Below are 19921 nucleotides of genomic sequence, written 5' to 3'. Positions count from 1 at the left end.
CAGGTTTCATATTTCACCTACTAACCTCCTGCTCAATTCCGTACAGCAAAATCCCCGACCACCTCAGGCACAAAAATTGTAAGCAGGCGCAAAACTGCGGATCCTCACCCTGCCACTGTGGGGAGCCGGAGAGCAGGCGGGGTCGGTGGCGCTCTGGTCCCGAGAGGATTCCGGCGTGGCGCTGCACAGATCGCTCTCTGCGGTCACATCAGAGGAAGACAGCAGCGAGAGGAGCGCAGAGGACTTCAGACCTGCAGGGACGAGGGACGGGACGGGACAGAACAGACAGAGACGGGGAGAGACAGAGAGACATTTGGGTGGTTTATATGGTGGATAGAAATACAAGGTGCTCAACATGAGACTAAATGAGTTACAGTGATGGTCTTGATTGTCATTTGTAATTGTAATTGAATTTAAGATGGACTTTCACATTCTTCCATTCTCTCATGTGCAGTAATACCTGTGGGCAATTTTTCTGGTGCAACGTGCAATATTAGGGGTGGATTATTATTACTGGGGGTAACGTGCGATTTATAAACGTGCAATTTTTCTGGTGTATTACTACTGTTTTGGTCAATGCCTGTAACTCCATTGTGCACTTGTGTGTATACATCCATATTTTGTGTTTCTAGATCGTATAGTGTACATTTTATAGATCGTATAGTGTACATTTTATATTTTATTGCTGTATAGTTTTTCTGTTCTATTGTTTCTTTAATTTTCGCTGATCCTTCCTTTTTTGTTCTATACACTTTCTACCGTGACAATGCAAATTTCCCACTTGTGGGCCTAATAAAACTTTCTCTTATCTTATTCATTATACACACAGTTAAAAATTAGGCCCGAAATCCAGTATCCAAAAGCTATACATGATAATGTACCAGTCACACTGCTGTATAGCAACATCTTACAACAACTTGTAAGTAATCCTAGATTTGTCTCGTTTTTTCTGACCTTTCCCGGTCTGCCCTTTCAGCAGGCATTCGGTGATGAGCTCGGAGCAGCGGTAGTGCAGGGCTCTGGCGTGTTCCTGCGTGGCGCCGTCCAGGACCTCGCCGTCCTGCTCCCGCTCGCTGGTGAGGTCGGAGGTGAAGAGGGCCAGCGCCGCGAACAGGAGCCAGGCGTAGTTGTGGATGTAGGGCTGGATCAGGCGGTGGCGGTCGCTGATGCGGATGGTCACCATGGGGAAAACGGTGATGCGGTGGGTGGGCAGGTGGCTGGGACACACGGTGGGAAGAAGTTCATTTTTTGGTACATTAACTGTACACAAGTGACATGTACTGAATGTCACTGGCGGGGAATTTTAAAATATTGTTGTGAGGTGTCGCATTAGTGGACTAGAGGATAAGGAAGGTCCCCTTGATCAAGGTACCATCCCCACACACTGCTCTCCGGGCACCTTTCATAGCTGCCCACTGCTCAGTATGGATGATGGTTAAATGTAGAGGTCACATTTCGTTGTGTCCACATTGTCACCTCACTTTATCATCTCAATCTGGGGTCAGAGGTCACCGTAACTCACCTGTCTGGATACTTCTTGGCATTGTAGCAGCCGAAGCAGAGGTCGAAATCTTCACACACGTTGCAGTTGATCCTGCTGCCCACGATGAGGCCCTGGCAGTGGTCACAGGCGTACTCCATATTCACCATCTCATGGTCGTCCTCGTGGCCCTCGGGTTTAACGCCACCTAATGACACACACACACACAGAATATCCGAGATCACCTGGACCAGACGGCCTTGATTTACTACATTAACAGTGAACTGGCGATTGATCATGCAGCGCTCACTGAGAAAGCAGGTCTTGCACAGGTCCATGTCCGTGCACTGCAGGCAGCGGTAGCGATGCCACGGCGCGATCCTCTCGCAGCCATCGCAGGAGATCTCTACGTTCAGCAGGTCGCAGTAGCGGGCGATAAACATGTGCATCTGCGGTTAAAAGCAGAGGACACATTTCGTTGTGTCATCGTGTGCTGTGCTGCAGCGTTTCACAGTGACAATCACTTCACTTTAATCGGAATGGTGTTATTATACTGGGGGGGATAGCATTTGCTGGATCTGACTTTTGCACGGGTCATGACCCCCCCTAGTGTATGGACGCCACTAGGAAACCAAGCATGTGAGCCAATATCAGTCACCTCTAGATGGTGGCCCAGACAGTCCTATATTTATATATACGTGGCACTGATATAGAGACTTCTGAAAAGTCTCCCGTCAACAGAAATGAAAACCACAAGGATCGGCCTCTGATGGAACGGTCGGTGAAAAGAACAAACCCTTTCTGGCACGTTCAAATATTTACTGGTGAACCTTTCCACAAAAGCGACGGGTGTGGTGGGTGTTCTGCATTTGCTACCTTTCTCCTGGTCTCGGGCGACTGCTCCATGATCTTGTCATACCACTTCTCAAACATGCCGTCCACACACTCGTCCATCCACTCGCAGTTGCGCTCGTAGTCGGCAATCTCGTCTTCCTCCGTCCACTGGCTAAAGACGTTTAAAAAAACGTCATGCTGGAACACGCCAGACGGAAGAGCTATAATACATTTTTTTTGTCACACCTGATGGCGATATCGTGGACGCTGATGTTCTCCTGGGACATGGTCAGGAGGAGGTCCGGCAGCCTGATGTTGAGGAAGAGGGACAGGTCCCGCAACTCCCAGCTCATGTCCAGCAAGTGCAGCAGACAGGTCTGCACACAGGACAGGGCAGGCAGTAGCACCCTGTAGAGGTTTAAAAATAAACATTACTAAACATTTTTTTTTTTTTTTTTTTTAAACGTAGCTCTATGCAAATTTCAAGTCTAATTGTTATCAATTAATACAACAACAACAACAACAACATTTATTTCTTATATAGCCCAAAATCACATACAGTATGTCTCAATGGGCAATACAACGATCACTGTGCACTTCATTTTAACTCGGGCGAGAATCTTGAAGGTACGCAAAGAAAATTAATTTGCATTACATATGCAAAACAAAAGAAAAAGTGTAGGTGCGGCATGCGCCACCCTACTTCTCATCGAGGGAGCTGAAGCCCTGCACCGCCTCCACCAGCATCAGCACCAGGCGGTGGTACGCGGCGCGCACGCGCTCCCTCAGCTGCTGCCCGCTGCCCAGCAGCTGGGAGAAATAACTGCAAAATAAAGAAATAAATGCAACCACTCTGCATGTATTAACGCGGCAATGAGACTGTGATGGAGAGGGGGGGGACAGGGGACGGCGACGCCCACCTGGTGAAGTCCTTCTGGCAGGCCAGCAGCTCCTGCAGGAACAGGATGCAGGGGGACTGGAAGAGATGTGGCTTGCCCAGGGTCAGTAAACAGCGGTGCACGATTTCCAGGACCTCGCAGGCACCGGCGGCCTGAGCCTTCTTCAGGGACAACGTCTGCACAACGCTGAGAAAGACAAGTGAAAAAGTGTCATTATACACTGCAGCACAGTACACAGTGAACGAAATGTGTCCTCTGCATTTAACTCGTCACCCTTGGTGAGCAGTGGGCAGCCATGACAGGCGCCCGGGGAGCAGTGTGTTGGGACGGTACCTTCATCATGGGGACCTCAGTGGCATCATGGTGGTTCAGGTTTAAATTAAAAAATTTTATTTAAATTGAAGTGATTGTCACATGTGATACAAAGCAGCACAGCACACGGTGCACACAGTGAAATTTGTCCTCTGCATTTAACCCATCACCCTTGGTGAGCAGTGGGCAGCCATGACAGGTGCCCGGGGAGCAGTGTGTGGGGACGGTGCATTGCTCAGTGGCACCTCAGTGGCACCTTGGCGGATCAGGATTCTAACCGGCAACCTTCTGATTACCCTTCGGTTACGAGTCCAATTTCTTACCCGCTGGGTGACCACTGTCCACTGCAACCAATCACATGATTGTTTCAGCAGATACATATTTAATAACAGTAATAAAGAAAGTGACGTGACTGTCATTGTGCAGCACAGCACATGGTGACACAAAAAAATGTGTCCTCTGTATTTAACCATCACCCTTGGTGAGCAGTGGGCTCCATGAAAGGTGCCTGGGGAGCAGCGCGTGGTGACGGCACTTTGCTCAGGGGCACCTCGGGATTAGAACCGGCAACCTTCTGATTACAGGTCCGCTTCCTAACCAGATATCACATGATCAGAACCAGAATGGTCTTAAGTGGAATGGTACCTGGCCTCACTGACTGTCTGGTCCTTCATGAAGTTGAGGATGTGCTTAAGGGTGGGAAACCTCTCTGCGACAGACGGGGGCATGCGCGGTTCCTCCACCGAGCGGTAGGACAGGAGGCGCAGGCGGCCCCGGCTGAAGGGCGCCTTGCGGGCGAGGGCTAAAGGCGAGGTGGGCTCTCCGGGCTGGGAGTGGAGGCTCTCTGTAGACCCTCCCTGGCCCGCTGTGCCCGGTGTGTGGCTGGCGCCGCCAGAGGTTCCAGGGTCAGAGGATGAGGAGATCTGTGTCTGAACCGGGGTGGCAGGGTCCCTCTCGGCGCAGTCCGTCCCGGGACAGGCCTGGAAGTCCCCCTCCGATATGGAGTCGGATCTGAGCAGGGGTGCAGCACCGTCTGCTGTTTTTGGAGGCACAGAGTTCTGGTGAAGGGTTCCTCCAGCAGGGTTGAATCGGAAGAGGAGACGACTCTTACCGACGCACACCTCCGCTACAGAAATAAAGAAAGAATGTCTACCAGGGTGCATGATGGGTATAGAACTGCCAGCTCAGTTACCTCATAATTAAGCCATTATTTATTGTGCAGATTAATTACTCTATTCTGCATTTTTTTTATCAGTCTTTGTCCTACTGCTGATTTTCTCCAAACATTATCTTGATGTACTTGTTCAGATGAAAGCATCTATCTATCTATCTCATGTCAGAATGAGGCTCTTGAGTAAACATGAGTAGAGAAGCACATTTCGTCTGTACGGTTTTACGGATAACCACACTCACCCAGAGACTCGATACTGAACTCCCCCTGAGCTTCGTCCCGGTCATCCAGCACATTCATCTGGCCCATGAGGAAACGCTGCTTCATCTCCAGCTGCAGACAGCAGAGCACATATTAGGAGGGTTTGACACCTGCTCTCGTTCTGCTAAAAGGTATCAACACGGATTCATTAATGCAAAACTAAATGTCGACATGAGATGAGATTCACCAACCATCCATGTCCGGATGCCATCTGCCAGGATGTACACCTGGATAAGGTCTCCACTGAGGGAGGTCTGACCATCCTTAACTGCACAAATAAGAATTTAAAAACTTATTTCACATTTAATGAAATAAATCGGCTGATGTACATTTGATTGTATTGCATTTATTTACTGTAGGTTCTTAAGGCTTGATGCAAAGGCGGTGTGTGGTAAACCATGGCGGCCCAGATTGCATTCACTGCCTGGTCGACCTTTGACCCAGCAGCAATCTCACTCCTGGTTTGGTGCTTCTTGCAGGCCAGCATGAGCGCCCTCATTAGCTCGGTCCTGGCATCAGAGGGCTCTTGGGCGGGGTCCCAGCTCACAAAATCCATCAGGAAGTCAGCCACCTCAACTCCGGTGTGGACCTACGATACAAAGATCCATGATTACAGTGGTTCTGGTGCACCTTCCAAAGACATATGGAACAATCACAACTGTTAGAATGTAGGAAATCTATGTAGGGTTAATGTTCCAGAACAAGGCTGAATGATTTTGACAGAGGTGTCTACTTCCTGTGGATGCTGAGGAAAGTCCATCTCCCACCACCCATCCTCACCACCTTCTATAGAGGGACTACTGAGAGCATTCTGACCAGCTGCATCACTGTCTGGTTTGGGAACTGTACCGCATCGGACCGCAAGTCCCTACAGCGGATAGTGAAGACAGCTGAGAAGATCATTGGATTCTCTTTTCCCTCCATAACGGACATTTAGAACACACGCTGCAGCAGGAAATCCACCAGCATTGTGAAGGACTCTACACACCCCCCACGTGCACCTTTATGTAGCTCTGCTAGTGTCACACATGTGTACTTTTTGTCAGTATGTATCTTTTATTAAATGTTACATGTAGCACCAGGTTCTGGAGAAACGTCATTTCACTATGAACTGTCTAACATGTAGCTGAAATGAAAAGAAAACTCAACGTCTGGTTTATTTGACAGATACTGCAAATTGATTTGCAATTTTTTGCATGGATTAAAAAACTGCAGCATACTATACAGTTACACTGCGCTATAAGTAGCCTACCATGTGTTTAAATGGGCGGTGCTTTAGATTGGGACATATCTGATTGGTGAGCATGATTGGTCATCACACAGGGACATCAACATGATGAGATTAACTGTCATGGCACCTGTCGGACCTCCGTGGTGGGCTGCTGAGAAGAAACGCGCAGAGGACAGAACTTTGTTTCCCATGTATGTGCCATTCCGTGCTATCGCCACCAAGGCTGGAGGTGGTAGTAGCCTAGTGAGTAAAACACTCGCCTGTGAACCAGAAGACCCAGGTTCAAACCCCACTTACTGCCATTGTATCCCTGAGCAGGACACTTAACCTCCAGGGGGGGGACTGTCCCTGTAACTACTGATTGTAAGTCGCTCTGGATAAGGGCATCTGGTAAATGTTGTAAATGTAAATGGGGGTGCCTCCCCAACGCTGCAGTCTCTCGCTCACTGACTGTCTCCAGCCACGTCAAGGCCGATGTTAACCGATGGAGCAGAGGCTGCATTTGCAAAAAACGATCGCAGTTGTTCTGGTTTCAATTTGATAAATCGTTCATCCATATTCCAGAAGGTGTTACAAAGAAGTGTTGGGTCAGGATAAGCATGTTCGATCTAATACAATATCTGACAGGTTTGCTCTTTTAAACGGACCTTGACCTGCTCCACGTTGGAGTCAAACTCGTCCAAAGGACCCAGCAGACCGTGACTGAAGACAGGCTTCCACAGTGCGGAGGAAAGGACGTGGCTCATCTTCCCAGCAGGAACCTCTTTCACCTTACGGATTACTGGAAACAAGTAAAATTGTCGAATTAACACTTACAAACAGAAGTCCAGGCTCATTTTTTTTCCCCATGTCACTTGGACCGAACTAAAAAACAACTATTAAACATTCAGTCTAGTGCAGAATTGAAATTGACTATTCACACAATACGATAAATAAGGTACTATATTGACAGCAATATAAAGAATAAAATATGTAAAGAGTTATGAGATTGTGAATATGTACAAAGTGAGAATAAGTGAACAAATATTGAACATACAGATTATCGATTTTTATATCTCTATATCCTTATCTATAGATCTGTAAATCTGTAAAGCAGGACTCACCATGTGTGGATTTGAAGGCCATAGTCCGGGACGCAAGCCTACCCATCAGCCTGGACACCAGCAGCTGCAGGTCGGAGATCCAGGACACGCTGATGTCCGGCAGGCCGTAGGCAGTCACAGTGAACTTGTAGCCCCACTCGTTATTGCTGCCGTCGGAGTGGAAGAGGAACTGGAGCTGTGGGCCGGCTTTAAATGTCACTTTCTGCAGGGGAAGGGAACAGAACAGCTATATGAGCTTTAGAAACTGCTAACATTATTGGATGCATCTTCTGTGTATAAAGGTGTGATTGGCACTTTAATTGGATGATTAGGACATCGTTCACCACACTCCATGGACTGATTATTACCTTGGGCCACTTCTCGGTGCCAACTTTAGTATCATAGCGAACCTTTCCCCCTCTGGCATCTGTAAACTCCAGGTAGTCATATCTGTTGGTACAATGAATTCATTTTTTTAAACCATCAGTGCATCTGAGGGCACTCGAGTCAGACAGCTCTCCTCGGGGCTGAGTTCCTACCTCTTTTCAGTCTCACAGCGTTCGTCAAACTCCACCTCGAAAGCCGTGGCTCCTGGGCAGACGAACACTGTGGTCTCATGGCGGCTGTTCTCGTAGTTGTGTGGAGACTCCATGTTCCATGTCCTGAGGACCACTGGCTGCAGGGGCTGCTGACAGGTCTCCATGTCCACCTGGACACAGAACCAATCCACACTCAGTTCTGGAGTTGCACTCAGCGTCTTTTAAAAGAACCCATTCCTTTAATAAGTATGGATCATTTGTGACACTGGTACTGTTTTTTTATCATTTAATTTGGTTAATACATTTTCTATATGCTTAAAAAATATATAACTAAACTTTATAATGTGACCCATATAATCTTCAGTCAAAAGACTGTTTCTTCATACAAGGGTACAAATAATTAAAAAAAAAATATTGTGATGAGATTAATGTTCTTCCAAATTATTTAAACTCTCCCATGCTGGCGCAAAAATAAACATTTTCCTGACAAAACAAAACCAAAAAAATGTCATCAATCTGAGCATCCCACTAGAGAACCAACCTTGGAGAACAGGTCCTCAGCGCTGCTGGACAGTTTCTTCAGCAGGTCCACCAGGGAGGAGAAACTGCGCAAGATGACGCAGTGGGGGATGTCCAGAGGACACAGTTCCAGCAGGAAGATGGTCTGAAAGAAGGCCACGCGGCATTAATAAAACCCACGCGGCATCATTAATAATCATTAATGTTAAACGGTGGACTTCAGTACCAGCTGCCTGGTGGATATGGCCATGATGGAGCCGCTCAGCTTCTCCACAACGTCGCTGCTGCCGAAACGCTCCAGCAGGGAGGTCAGGATGGCTCTGGTCCCACCCAGGAACTGCTCCACATCTGCAGAGGAGGGGCGGAGCAACAGGTGGGAATAAGAGGAGACAAAACATAAAAGTCGTAATGTTAAATCCACATGTTACAGCACCAATAAATCACTAAAAAAAATATATATTTTTTTTTTTACTTGAATGACTGCTGGTATTTATATTTTATCTGAAAACAATTAGCACGAATTGTTAATAAATTATTGACAAAGTGTTAATAAATGACATTTACATCGGAATACATATAAAAAAAATATCTGTCTATTAAAAGTAGACATTTGTCATCATGACGAACATTTGACTAGGATGTCTCTGGCCAGCTCGGAGGGCGTGGCTGCTCCACTCTTCAGCTGCAGATAGCACCAGGACAGCAGACTGCCCTGCAGGGCCCAGAACAGCGAGAGCAGCACCTTCCGACTGGACCCTCCACTTGAGTCCAGCATCAGGACCTCACACTGGGAGGAAGGGAGAGGGGGACGTTAGTCAAGACACCACGAGGGTGGAAGCGTTTACAGAGAGGAAGTTCGCCGCCGACCTCCCGCGTGGCCACCAGCAGCAGGGTGTCCATCACGCTCAGAACCGGGCTGATGTCGAAGTCCGAGGGGGCTCCTTTGGGGGGCAGCATCAGGAGACCACTGGGGTCCTGATCACTGCAGGTGGAGTGTAGAAGTAAAGAAGAGTGAAACCCAGTGAGAGTGTGTGTGCGCGTGTGTGTGTGTTTGTTTGCGTAAAATCACCTGAAATAGTTGCACAGAGACTCGAATGTCAGCTTCGCCGACTCCGACTGATCTTCTTCTGTGATATTTTTCTATTGATTAGAAAAGAAATGCATTTTACCAAGATGGTACAAATAAGGTGACAACAGCACAACGACACAAACACACACACACCATCATGTCAAACAGCTTGTCCCTCCGGCACTGTTTGTCTGGGAAGAAGATGGCTGCCCCATTCAGGATGGCCTTCACCGCCTCCTTCCTCAGCATTTTGTCCACCGGCGCACCAGACTCTCGGTGGTCCACCACTGAAACGAGCGAGGACAGTGGCATTGAATAAATCAATCAACCTCAGGTGAGGTGACTGCGACCTCAGGTGACCTCAGTCTCCCTCACCCTGACAGAGGTGTGTGTAGAGTTCCCAGACGGCCTCGGCAGGGTGCATCTCTGAGCTGCCTGAAGGCTCATCTGGACTCCGCCCCTCCGGGAGGGCGGGCAGCACCGTGAAGCAGTTCTGGAGCAGCTGGAGCAGCAGGATCCTGGTCTTCATCACCTCGTCTCCCTCACTGAAGCACACACACACACACACAACTGAATAACACACAGAGACTGGCCTTGTGGAAAAAAAAAAAAACACTCAGAAGATGTGGAACAACTCACATATTCATGAGTTTGCTGTAAAAGTCCCAGAAGAGCCGCAGATTCAAACCGCTGAAGTCCAGCAACAGCTTCTGCTTGCAGAAGGCCATGTCCTACAGACACATATGCTGTTATAGGTTGGTGTCAATATATATAACTAAAAATATGTACATTTGAACAATATTTCATTCCCCTACACTTCTAAATCGCAAAAATAGTCACAATTGCTTTTTTGGCACTAAATGGTTCTGTGTGTTCTGAGACATTGATACCAATTTCACATCCTTGTTGGCGTTGCCGCAGGTTTTGAATTCTATACCATGTCCTGGGTGAGTTGCTGGATGAAGAACAGCGTTTTCTTCAGCAGGGTGAGGCCCCTGACCAGCTCGGTGTCGCCCCCCTCAGGCTGCAATTGGAGGCTCTCGAGATCTTCCGAGCGCTCGGCGTTGGGGCACAGGTACCCGCTGAAACCAAGCTGCTGCACGCCGAGGCGCTCCGCCGAGTCCTGGCGCGTACACAGGAACTTCACCATCAGGAACTGCCAGAAAGACCATTAAAATACATTACGCCGCATTTTTCACATTATTCATATTCTTGTCTAGTCCAGCTGACCTTCCCAGATGAGTAAAAAAAAAGTTTGGCTCATGGTTCATTCAGGATATGGGCTGCCCATGACCCATACTTATCCTACCAGCCTTTCTCCGCTCTAATTCTATTTCATTCCCCACCTTTATTCTATTCTATTTATTTTTAGAACTTTATTCTTAACTATGCACAGCAAAGACCGAGCGGTACAGGATGCATTTCGCTGCATGTTCTACTGCTATAACTGTGCATGCGACAAATAAAAATCTTGAATCTTGATGAGAACAGCGATGCATCAAGTTTTGCTGCTTCGCAGAGGCCGAACCTTTAACTAGTGATTTAAAAAAATTATTAATTTACTGAGGCACAAACATGAACTGTTGGCCTTTCATCTGTGAACCCGTGACGCTCGGCCGTATGGCAGAAACTCTAGTACGAGTAGTGGGCACTGAGAGCGGAACAAAAGCCCATTCAGCTTCTACATAATGCAGCTGGGTGCGGCGAAGCTGCGATGGAGGACAGCGTGGCGCTGGACAGGAAGGACGCGGCTCCATTGTTGCTCCCTTGCGGAACGAGAGGCCAGTCTGACCGGCCACGGTGTGCAGACTACGCGGGGCGCCAGCGAGTATTCGTACCTTAGAGACGCGAACCTGCTGCAGTTTAATCTCCATGTCGTTCCAGTCCTCCTCCAACTCAAACCAGCCGATGGGGACGTCCTCACCACTCTCCACAGGCCTGGAGCTGACATTTACAGCCAATCAGAGGGACAGAAATGGTGCATTAATGCATTTTGCAGGCTGTCTCCTGCAATACGCCCTTTTATTTCCCTGTGTGCACGTGAGACAGATAACATTGTGAGGCAGCAGTATAATCAATAGGCGCAATCTATTATTGTCATATCAAACCTGAACCAACCCTGACAGGAGCACAGAGACAAAAGATTCTAATATTAAAACGTTATTTCTGTTATTCTCACCTTTCCTGCACGAACTCTTTGTAGGTCTTGTAATCCCAGGAGTCGAACTTTTTAAACCTCTTAAAGTGTCTGTCTGCATTAAAAGCTTCTGAATCGTTGTAGGCAAATACAAGGCCACACTTCGCGCCAACAGCTCCCTTACGAACCTGAAACCACGAGAGAGAGAGAGCAGAGATTTACTTTTAATGAGGAAGAGGGAAAACAAACCGCTTCATGATTACGGCAAATGTCTTTACAACGGAACTTTTAACATGACGTTCTGCTCATACTCACCTTAATCTTTATCTGCGTGACCTGGAAGCAGCTCTGGTCTTCAGTGGAGAGGATCACACTGGCCCTTCTCTTACCGCTCTCAGTGAGGAAGCCTGCAGACGACATGGAGCTCCAGCTCAGCAGTCTCACACCGATTAACAGTGGTGTTAAGCTCATTACCCATGAGGTGGTAGTAGCCTAGTGGGTAACACACTCGCATATGAACCAGAAGACCCAGGTTCAAACCCCACTTACTACCATTGTGTCCCTGAGCAAGACACTTAAGTCGCTCTGGATAAGGGCGTCTGGTAAATGCTGTAAATGTAAATGTCTATAAAAAGCTGTACGGTACATTGCTATGCTGCATCATGCTGTGCTGTACCGTACTGTGTTTTACATCATTTTACCGTCTCCTGAGCTGGACTCAGCAAGCATGCTCTCCGGTCCAGACTTCTCATCTTTTCCCTTCACATCACACGCCTGCAGCTGCAGCTGCAGAGCTTTACCTGTAACACAGCGCATGGACAGATTTACGAACCGTTCACTACCCGCCCAATTCCCCATTCAGTTCCCCGCTCACTACAAGTCCAGTTCCCCATTCCCGCTCGTCCGCCCAGTTCCCCGTTCAGCTACTGCTCACTAACTCCCCAATTTGCCGTTCACTACCAACCCAGTTCATTGTCCACTAACCGCCCAATTCCCCTTTCAGTTAATGTTCAGTACCTGGCCAGTTCCCTGTTCAGCTACTGTTCTGTACCTGCCCATCTACTAACCCACTAATTCCCTGTTCATTTCCCCATTCACTACGCACCCAGTTCACCTTTCACTTCCTGTTCACAAACCACCCAGTTCCCCAGATCAGCTACTGTTCACTACCCGCCCGTCCACTAACCTCCCAATTCCTCGTTCATTACCTGCCCAGTTCACCACTCAGTTCCTGCTCACTAATGGCCCAGTTCCCCTTTCACTACCCGTTCAGTTCCCTGTTCCCTGTCCACTACCAGCCCAGTTCCCCTTTCACTACCCGTTCAGTTCCCTGTCCACTACCAGCCCAGTTCCCCTTTCACTACCCGTTCAGTTCCCTGTTCCCTGTCCACTACCAGCCCAGTTCCCCGTTCACTACCCGTTCAGTTCCCTGTTCCCTGTGCACTACCCGCCCAGTTCCCCGTTCACTACCCGTTCAGTTCCCTGTTCCCTGTGCACTACCAGCCCAGTTCCCCGTTCACTACCCGTTCAGTTCCCTGTTCCCTGTCCACTACCAGCCCAGTTCCCCGTTCACTACCCGTTCAGTTCCCTGTGCACTACCCGTTCAGTTCCCTGTTCCCTGTGCACTACCAGCCCAGTTCCCTGTTCACTACCCGTTCAGTTCCCTGTTCCCTGGCCACTACCCGTTCAGTTCCCTGTTCCCTGTGCACTACCAGCCCAGTTCCCCGTTCACTACCCGTTCAGTTCCCTGTTCCCTGGCCACTACCCGTTCAGTTCCCTGTTCCCTGTGCACTACCAGCCCAGTTCCCTGTTCACTACCCGTTCAGTTCCCTGTTCCCTGTGCACTACCAGCCCAGTTCCCCGTTCAGTTCCCTGTTCCCTGGCCACTACCCGTTCAGTTCCCTGTTCCCTGTGCACTACCAGCCCAGTTCCCCGTTCACTACCCGTTCAGTTCCCTGTTTCCTGGCCACTACCCGCCCAGTTCCCCATTCACTTCCCCTTCAGTTACCTGTTCCCTGTCCACTACCAGCCCAGTTCCCCGTTCACTACCCGTTCAGTTCCCTGTCCACTACCAGCCCAGTTCCCCTTTCACTACCCGTTCAGTTCCCTGTTCCCTGTGCACTACCAGCCCAGTTCCCTGTTCACTACCCGTTCAGTTCCCTGTGCACTACCAGCCCAGTTCCCCGTTCACTACCCGTTCAGTTCCCTGTTCCCTGGCCACTACCCGTTCAGTTCCCTGTTCCCTGTGCACTACCCGCCCAGTTCCCCGTTCACTACCCGTTCAGTTCCCTGTTCTTTGTCCACTACCAGCCCAGTTCCCCGTTCACTACCCGTTCAGTTCCCTGTTCCCTGTCCACTACCAGCCCAGTTCCCCTTTCACTACCCGTTCAGTTCCCTGTTCCCTGTCCACTACCAGCCCAGTTCCCCGTTCACTACCCGTTCAGTTCCCTGTTCCCTGTCCACTACCAGCCCAGTTCCCCTTTCACTACCCGTTCAGTTCCCTGTTCCCTGGCCACTACCCGCCCAGTTCCCACCGTTCACTTCCCCTTCAGTTCCCTGTTCCCTGGCCACTACCCGCCCAGTTCCCCGTTCACTTCCCCTTCAGTTCCCTGTTCACTACCAGCCCAGTTCCCCGTTCACTTCCCCTTCAGTTCCCTGTTCCCTGTCCACTACCAGCCCAGTTCCCCGTTCACTTCCTCTTCAGTTCCCTGTTCCCTGTCCACTACCAGCCCAGTTCCCCGTTCACTTCCCCTTCAGTTCCCTGTTCCCTGTCCACTACCAGCCCAGTTCCCCGTTCACTTCCCCTTCAGTTCCCTGTTCCCTGTCCACTACCAGCCCAGTTCCCACCGTTCACTTCCCCTTCAGTTCCCTGTTCCCTGTCCACTACCAGCCCAGTTCCCCGTTCACTTCCCCTTCAGTTCCCTGTTCCCTGTCCACTACCAGCCCAGTTCCCCGTTCACTTCCCCTTCAGTTCCCTGTTCACTACCAGCCCAGTTCCCCGTTCACTTCCCCTTCAGTTACCTGTTCCCTGGCCACTACCCGCCCAGCTCCCACCGTTCACTTCCCCTTCAGTTCCCTGTTCCCTGTCCACTACCAGCCCAGTTCCCCGTTCACTTCCCCTTCAGTTCCCTGTTCCCTGTCCACTACCAGCCCAGTTCCCCGTTCACTTCCCCTTCAGTTCCCTGTTCCCTGTCCACTACCAGCCCAGTTCCCCGTTCACTTCCCCTTCAGTTCCCTGTCCACTACCAGCCCAGTTCCCACCGTTCACTTCCCCTTCAGTTCCCTGTTCCCTGTCCACTACCAGCCCAGTTCCCCGTTCACTTCCCCTTCAGTTCCCTGTTCCCTGTCCACTACCAGCCCAGTTCCCCGTTCACTTCCCCTTCAGTTCCCTGTTCACTACCAGCCCAGTTCCCCGTTCACTTCCCCTTCAGTTACCTGTTCCCTGGCCACTACCCGCCCAGCTCCCACCGTTCACTTCCCCTTCAGTTCCCTGTTCCCTGTCCACTACCAGCCCAGTTCCCCGTTCACTTCCCCTTCAGTTCCCTGTTCCCTGTCCACTACCAGCCCAGTTCCCCGTTCACTTCCCCTTCAGTTCCCTGTTCCCTGTCCACTACCAGCCCAGTTCCCCGTTCACTTCCCCTTCAGTTACCTGTTCCCTGGCCACTACCCGCCCACTTTCTGCCTGTTCAGCCAGTTCAGCTACAAAACAAACAGTTGCCATGAACGGCGGGCGAGGTTCACCGTTCTTGTATAGCAGGCGCAGCCGTGCTGTTGCCATGGAGGCCAGCAGGGACGTGGCTCGATACTCTGAGTCGAGGCGCTCACTGATGCCCGACAGGGACTGCAGGATTTTGGCAACGCTGCCCCTTGCCAGGGCAAAGGCCAGCAGGGTCAACTCGGCGTCCGGCGTTACGCAGCAACTACAGGCAGACAGACGGGGAGAGAACGTGAGAGTCGTGTGTGTGTGTGTGTGTGTGTGTGTGTGTGTATAAATTATAGATGTGCGGTTTATGTAATGGAAGCCAGGAAGTATTACTCGGCCACTCTCAGCAGGAAGCCATCCACTTCTTCCAGAATGTTCATGGAGAAGAATTTGGGAAACTCGGAGGAGCAGGGGGTTAAAGACAGGGGTGGCATGTGCTGCAGGGCTTTTCTGCAAATAACACACACACACACACATTTTTAGGAATATCTGAAACAAACCAAGCAAAAAAAAAAGAAAAAAATGACATTCCACCCGGACATCTGTTGTTAATGGCGCCAGGCAGGGTGACAGTACGCTGCATTAACATCAAACCCGGTCCGGACTCACTGGGTGCTCTGGAGGACCGTCTGCGCCAGGACGGGGTTGGTCTCCATGGACGCCGTCACCAGGGAGGTGAGGAGGGAGAGGTACCAGATGGCCGAGGCGTCGGTGACCGACACCTCCTTGGCCCTGGTGATCTGGTAGCCCATGGTCTTCAGGCCGTGGATGCGGGTGTCGCACCCGTCGCTGAGGCATCGCTTGATGTTGATCTGAACGTCTGAACAAGGACGAACCCGAAAATGCTGAGGAGCAGTAGCCTCTGTCTTTATTCCCATTAGTTAATTTTTGTTCTTATTAATGCAAGTCTTCTGCCTTCGAGCTACACTGGACTTTATTACGGTGACACGGTGAAATGTGTCCTCTGTATTTAACCCATCACCCTGAGTGAGCAGTGGGCAGCCATGACAGGTGCCCGGGGAGCAGTGTGGGGGGACGGTGCTTTGCTCAGTGGCACCTCGGTGGCACCTTGGCGGATCGGGACTCGAACCGGCAACCTTGCGATTACGGGGCCGCTTCCTTAACCGCTAGGCCACCACTGGCCCATGTCACCCAAAGTGACATGTTAGTAGTTTTTAATAAAACTACATGGAGAAACACCTACACCTTCACCACATAAAGCAAATGTAACTGACTGAGGGCATCTAAACATCTTATTCACTTCTATTCACTGCACTTTATTTTTACTCACATGGGTGGGTGATGTTGGCGTTGTCCAGCAGGGCCACGTAGCCGGTGACGTTGCTGGGAATGCGGACGTCCCGGATCTCCTGCATGGAGCGGCGGTTCTTCCCCACGGCGACGGACACCAGCTGAGGCATGTAGCTGTGGTCGTTGGACGCCACGGCGATGGCCAGACGCCGCAGCACCATGTCGGGCTTCAGCTTCAGCCTACACGTCAACACACGAGTGGCGAGGGACTCAGCAGGGACCTCGAAATAAGCCCGCATTCGACGGGATTCTGGCGAGTCGCGGGCGAGGAACAAATCTGCGGCCCAACTGGTAACACTTCATCTTCGGAAAAGAATTCCAGCTCTTCCAAAATGGAGTCCCGAATAATTATGAATAACCTTGATATGTTTTTAAAAAAATGGCCAAAGTTAAAGTGAAGTGATTGTCACTTGTGATACACAGCAGCACAGCATGGTGCACACAGTGAAATGTGTCCTCTGTATTTAACCCATCACCCTGAGTGAGCAGTGGGCTGCCATGACAGGCGCCCGGGGAGCAGTGTGTGGGGACGGTGCTTTGCTCAGTGGCACCTCAGTGGTACCTTGACGGATCGGGATTCGAACTGGCAACCTTCTGATTACGGGGCCGCTTCCTTAACCGCTAGGCCACCACTGCCCCGAGTGTATGTTTGAGGGGGCACCCGAAACGCAAATCAGCTTTACTCCAATCAGCCTCACCTGACCCAGTGGGAACGCGCGCTGCCGTCGGACTGCCAGAACGACACCGTCTCCCCGTTGGTCATTTTGTGGACCTCGGTGGCGTTGGAGGACGCCTCGATTAAACTGTAGCACTGCGTCACCACCTTCACCTTGTCCGTTTCCAGGTCGCTGTTCAGCTCCGCCCGGTACTGGATATCTAGATCTGGCCGAGGAAGAAAGAAAATGGATAACTGTAGCATGTGGAGGAAGCAGAGTTCAAAGTTCAAAGGGAGGGTAATAAAAACGTTGCTAGAACGGCGAGGCCTTGCATGCACCTTTCTCCTTCTGCAGGAGGTACTCCAGGAAGTCCTGCATCACAGAAGACCTCATGGTGCAGATGCTGTTGTAGCCCTCCAGCACTGGGAACGGGATGGCACTGCTGGGAATTCGGTTCCGGTGCAGGAACCGCAGGATCTTGGAGGCGTGTGCTCCTAAGCGGTCCTTGGATCTGGAGAAGATGTCTACAAACCCTAAACAAACCAAACGAGCAGACTTAACTAGATAGGAAATGAACTGCAGCGGTAGTGGCCTAGTGGGTAACACACTCGCCTATGAACCAGAAGACCCAGGTTCAAATCCCACTTACTAACATCGTGTCTCTGAGCAAGACACTTAACCCTGAGTGTCTCCAGGGGGGGACTGTCCCTGTAACTACTGACTGTAAGTCGCTCTGGATAAGGGCGTCTGGTAAATGCTGTAAATGTAAATGGCCATGTTGTGGTAAGGCCCAGACTATTACCTGGAGTAAGGGAGCAGGCCTGCAGTTGCCTGATCACGTGACTCAGGTCTCCCTGCAGGTTGGCCCCATTGCAGTTCTTCAGGGCCATCAGCATGTTCTCCACGTCCACGATGCCGTCCCCCTCGGCGTCGAACTGCCCGAAGGCCTGGGGTGTGGGTTAAAAAGGAAAACGTTTAAGGAGTCCACAAGACTCAAGACCTACAGGCCAGGCCTGTGCAAAAGTCTCAGGCACCAATACGAACCGTCGAAAACCAAACCGCCGTTTATTCAAGCTGCACGCAATCTGATCAAATATTGATTTACCTATAAAGCGTTTATCGCAGAATTTCCAAGTTTTCATGAAACAATGACGTGATGTGTGTGGAGAATACAATATACAGTACAGGCCAAAAGTTTGGACACCTTCTCATTCAATGTGTTTTCTTTATCTTCATGACCATTTACGTTGGTAGATTCTCACTGAAGGCATCAAAACTATGAATGAACAAATGTGGAGTTATGTACTTAACGAAAAAAAGGTGAAATAGCTGAAAACATGTTTTATATTCTAGTTTCTTTGCTCTGATTCCTGCTTTGCACACTCTTGGCATTCTCTCGATGAGCTTCAAGAGGTCATCACCTGAAATGCTTCTCCAACAGTCTTGAAGGAGTTCCCAGAGGTGTTTAGCACTTGTTGGTCCAGCTCACCCCAAACCATCTGGATTGGTCTCCACTTTTTGTTAAGTACACATTTTGTTAAGATAACATATTGAATGAGAAGGTGTGTCCAAACTTTTGGACTGTACTGTATTGTCCTCCATCTGTAGGAGGACGTTCATTAGTTTACAGAGTTGGGTCGAGATCTAGAAGGGTTTACAGCAACAGCTGGTCACGGAAAAGAGTTTGTACAGTACAAGCGTTGAACCATCACTCCGATACTGGTATTGATAACGTATTGATGATCAGTTCGGGTGGCACCGACACCCACCTCCTCGCACTCGTACCGGGGAGCATCTCTGCTCTCCAGCATCTCGCAGAACTGCTCCAGGGTGACCGACTCCTCGCCGCGGCTCAGCCGCTCCTCCAGCCAGCGCACCAGGGCGCCCTCGTTCCGGGCGAGGACGGACTCCGAGATGGCCACCCACGCGTCGCTCATGCGGGCCGCCGCCTCGCGGAGCTTCACCTGCTCCAGCAGGGCGCCCGGGGCGGGAAGTCCGCTGCCCGGCGAGGCGGGGCTGCTCGGCGCCCTGCCGCTCCTGCCCGAGCCTCCACCGCCGCCGCCGCCGCCTCCGACCCCGGCGGCCGGGGAGGCCGGGCTGCCTTCGGCGAAGCCCGGACTTTCCGTGTCGACATCGTCCTCGTCGCCGCTGGCCGCACCGCAGCCGCTCTCCGCGTTGCCCATCGCCGCCCCTGGCGGCTCCGGCTCCGTGTCGCTCTCGGCCCGAACCGATCCACGGCCCAACCCGAGCTGCGCGCTTCCTCGGTGTCACTACCGCATTGACGCACCGCACGCAGCAATCCGCCTACGTCATCACTTGTCACAAACTTTGGACCAAAGAAGGTGTTGGAGGGCGAGAGCGTCGACTTGCTGTTTACTTCCGTGTCGAGACACGTGGTGCAAACGGCGCGACCCGATTGGTTAAAACGTCTTCACAAACAGAAAGAACATTTACAGTTGATCATAGTCTTAAACATTATGCAGCATATTATAATACGTTTATAACGATTTGGAAAAACGTTTGGCACGAATACTAAAAAAATCTACAAGCAACACATTCACACAATATACATGACATTTTTTTGCTTTCATTAAAAACAATCAGTGCAAAACATTAATTTATCCTATTCAATTTTAAGTGCAAAAGTCTTTCGATTGAGTTGCGCGTCTACCAGATTTGGTCAATCTGAGGAAACAGAGGAGTACACATGCGCACTT

General features: G+C 50.4%; 1 protein-coding gene across 1 annotated transcript in view; it reads right to left on the bottom strand.

The window, feature by feature from the left end:
• Nucleotides 1–19589, bottom strand: part of zzef1 (zinc finger, ZZ-type with EF hand domain 1) — a 39738-nt gene extending 20149 nt beyond the window's left edge. The window contains exons 1-37 of the mRNA XM_028983863.1: nt 18974–19589; nt 18007–18151; nt 17543–17737; nt 17247–17430; nt 16529–16728; nt 15847–16057; nt 15571–15687; nt 15276–15454; nt 12236–12334; nt 11850–11941; nt 11577–11722; nt 11236–11341; nt 10335–10553; nt 10037–10128; nt 9773–9942; nt 9551–9684; nt 9398–9468; nt 9196–9310; nt 8956–9115; nt 8555–8676; nt 8351–8473; nt 7810–7979; nt 7639–7720; nt 7292–7493; nt 6836–6969; nt 5312–5546; nt 5149–5225; nt 4939–5029; nt 4171–4651; nt 3235–3399; nt 3018–3137; nt 2561–2722; nt 2357–2486; nt 1791–1929; nt 1523–1688; nt 955–1217; nt 109–251 (exon numbers count right to left, since the gene is read on the bottom strand). Coding sequence (XP_028839696.1) covers nt 109–251; nt 955–1217; nt 1523–1688; nt 1791–1929; nt 2357–2486; nt 2561–2722; nt 3018–3137; nt 3235–3399; nt 4171–4651; nt 4939–5029; nt 5149–5225; nt 5312–5546; nt 6836–6969; nt 7292–7493; nt 7639–7720; nt 7810–7979; nt 8351–8473; nt 8555–8676; nt 8956–9115; nt 9196–9310; nt 9398–9468; nt 9551–9684; nt 9773–9942; nt 10037–10128; nt 10335–10553; nt 11236–11341; nt 11577–11722; nt 11850–11941; nt 12236–12334; nt 15276–15454; nt 15571–15687; nt 15847–16057; nt 16529–16728; nt 17247–17430; nt 17543–17737; nt 18007–18151; nt 18974–19387 — 6054 coding nt within the window. The 5' untranslated portion in view covers nt 19388–19589. The remainder of the gene's footprint in view (nt 1–108; nt 252–954; nt 1218–1522; nt 1689–1790; nt 1930–2356; nt 2487–2560; nt 2723–3017; nt 3138–3234; nt 3400–4170; nt 4652–4938; nt 5030–5148; nt 5226–5311; nt 5547–6835; nt 6970–7291; nt 7494–7638; nt 7721–7809; nt 7980–8350; nt 8474–8554; nt 8677–8955; nt 9116–9195; nt 9311–9397; nt 9469–9550; nt 9685–9772; nt 9943–10036; nt 10129–10334; nt 10554–11235; nt 11342–11576; nt 11723–11849; nt 11942–12235; nt 12335–15275; nt 15455–15570; nt 15688–15846; nt 16058–16528; nt 16729–17246; nt 17431–17542; nt 17738–18006; nt 18152–18973) is intronic.
• Between the last annotated feature and the right edge of the window lie 332 nt (nt 19590–19921).

Source organism: Denticeps clupeoides, chromosome 6 (genome assembly GCF_900700375.1).
Source record: "Denticeps clupeoides chromosome 6, fDenClu1.1, whole genome shotgun sequence".
Classification (NCBI taxonomy): Eukaryota; Metazoa; Chordata; class Actinopteri; order Clupeiformes; family Denticipitidae; genus Denticeps; species Denticeps clupeoides.
This window is presented reverse-complemented; position numbering and strand designations above follow the sequence as displayed.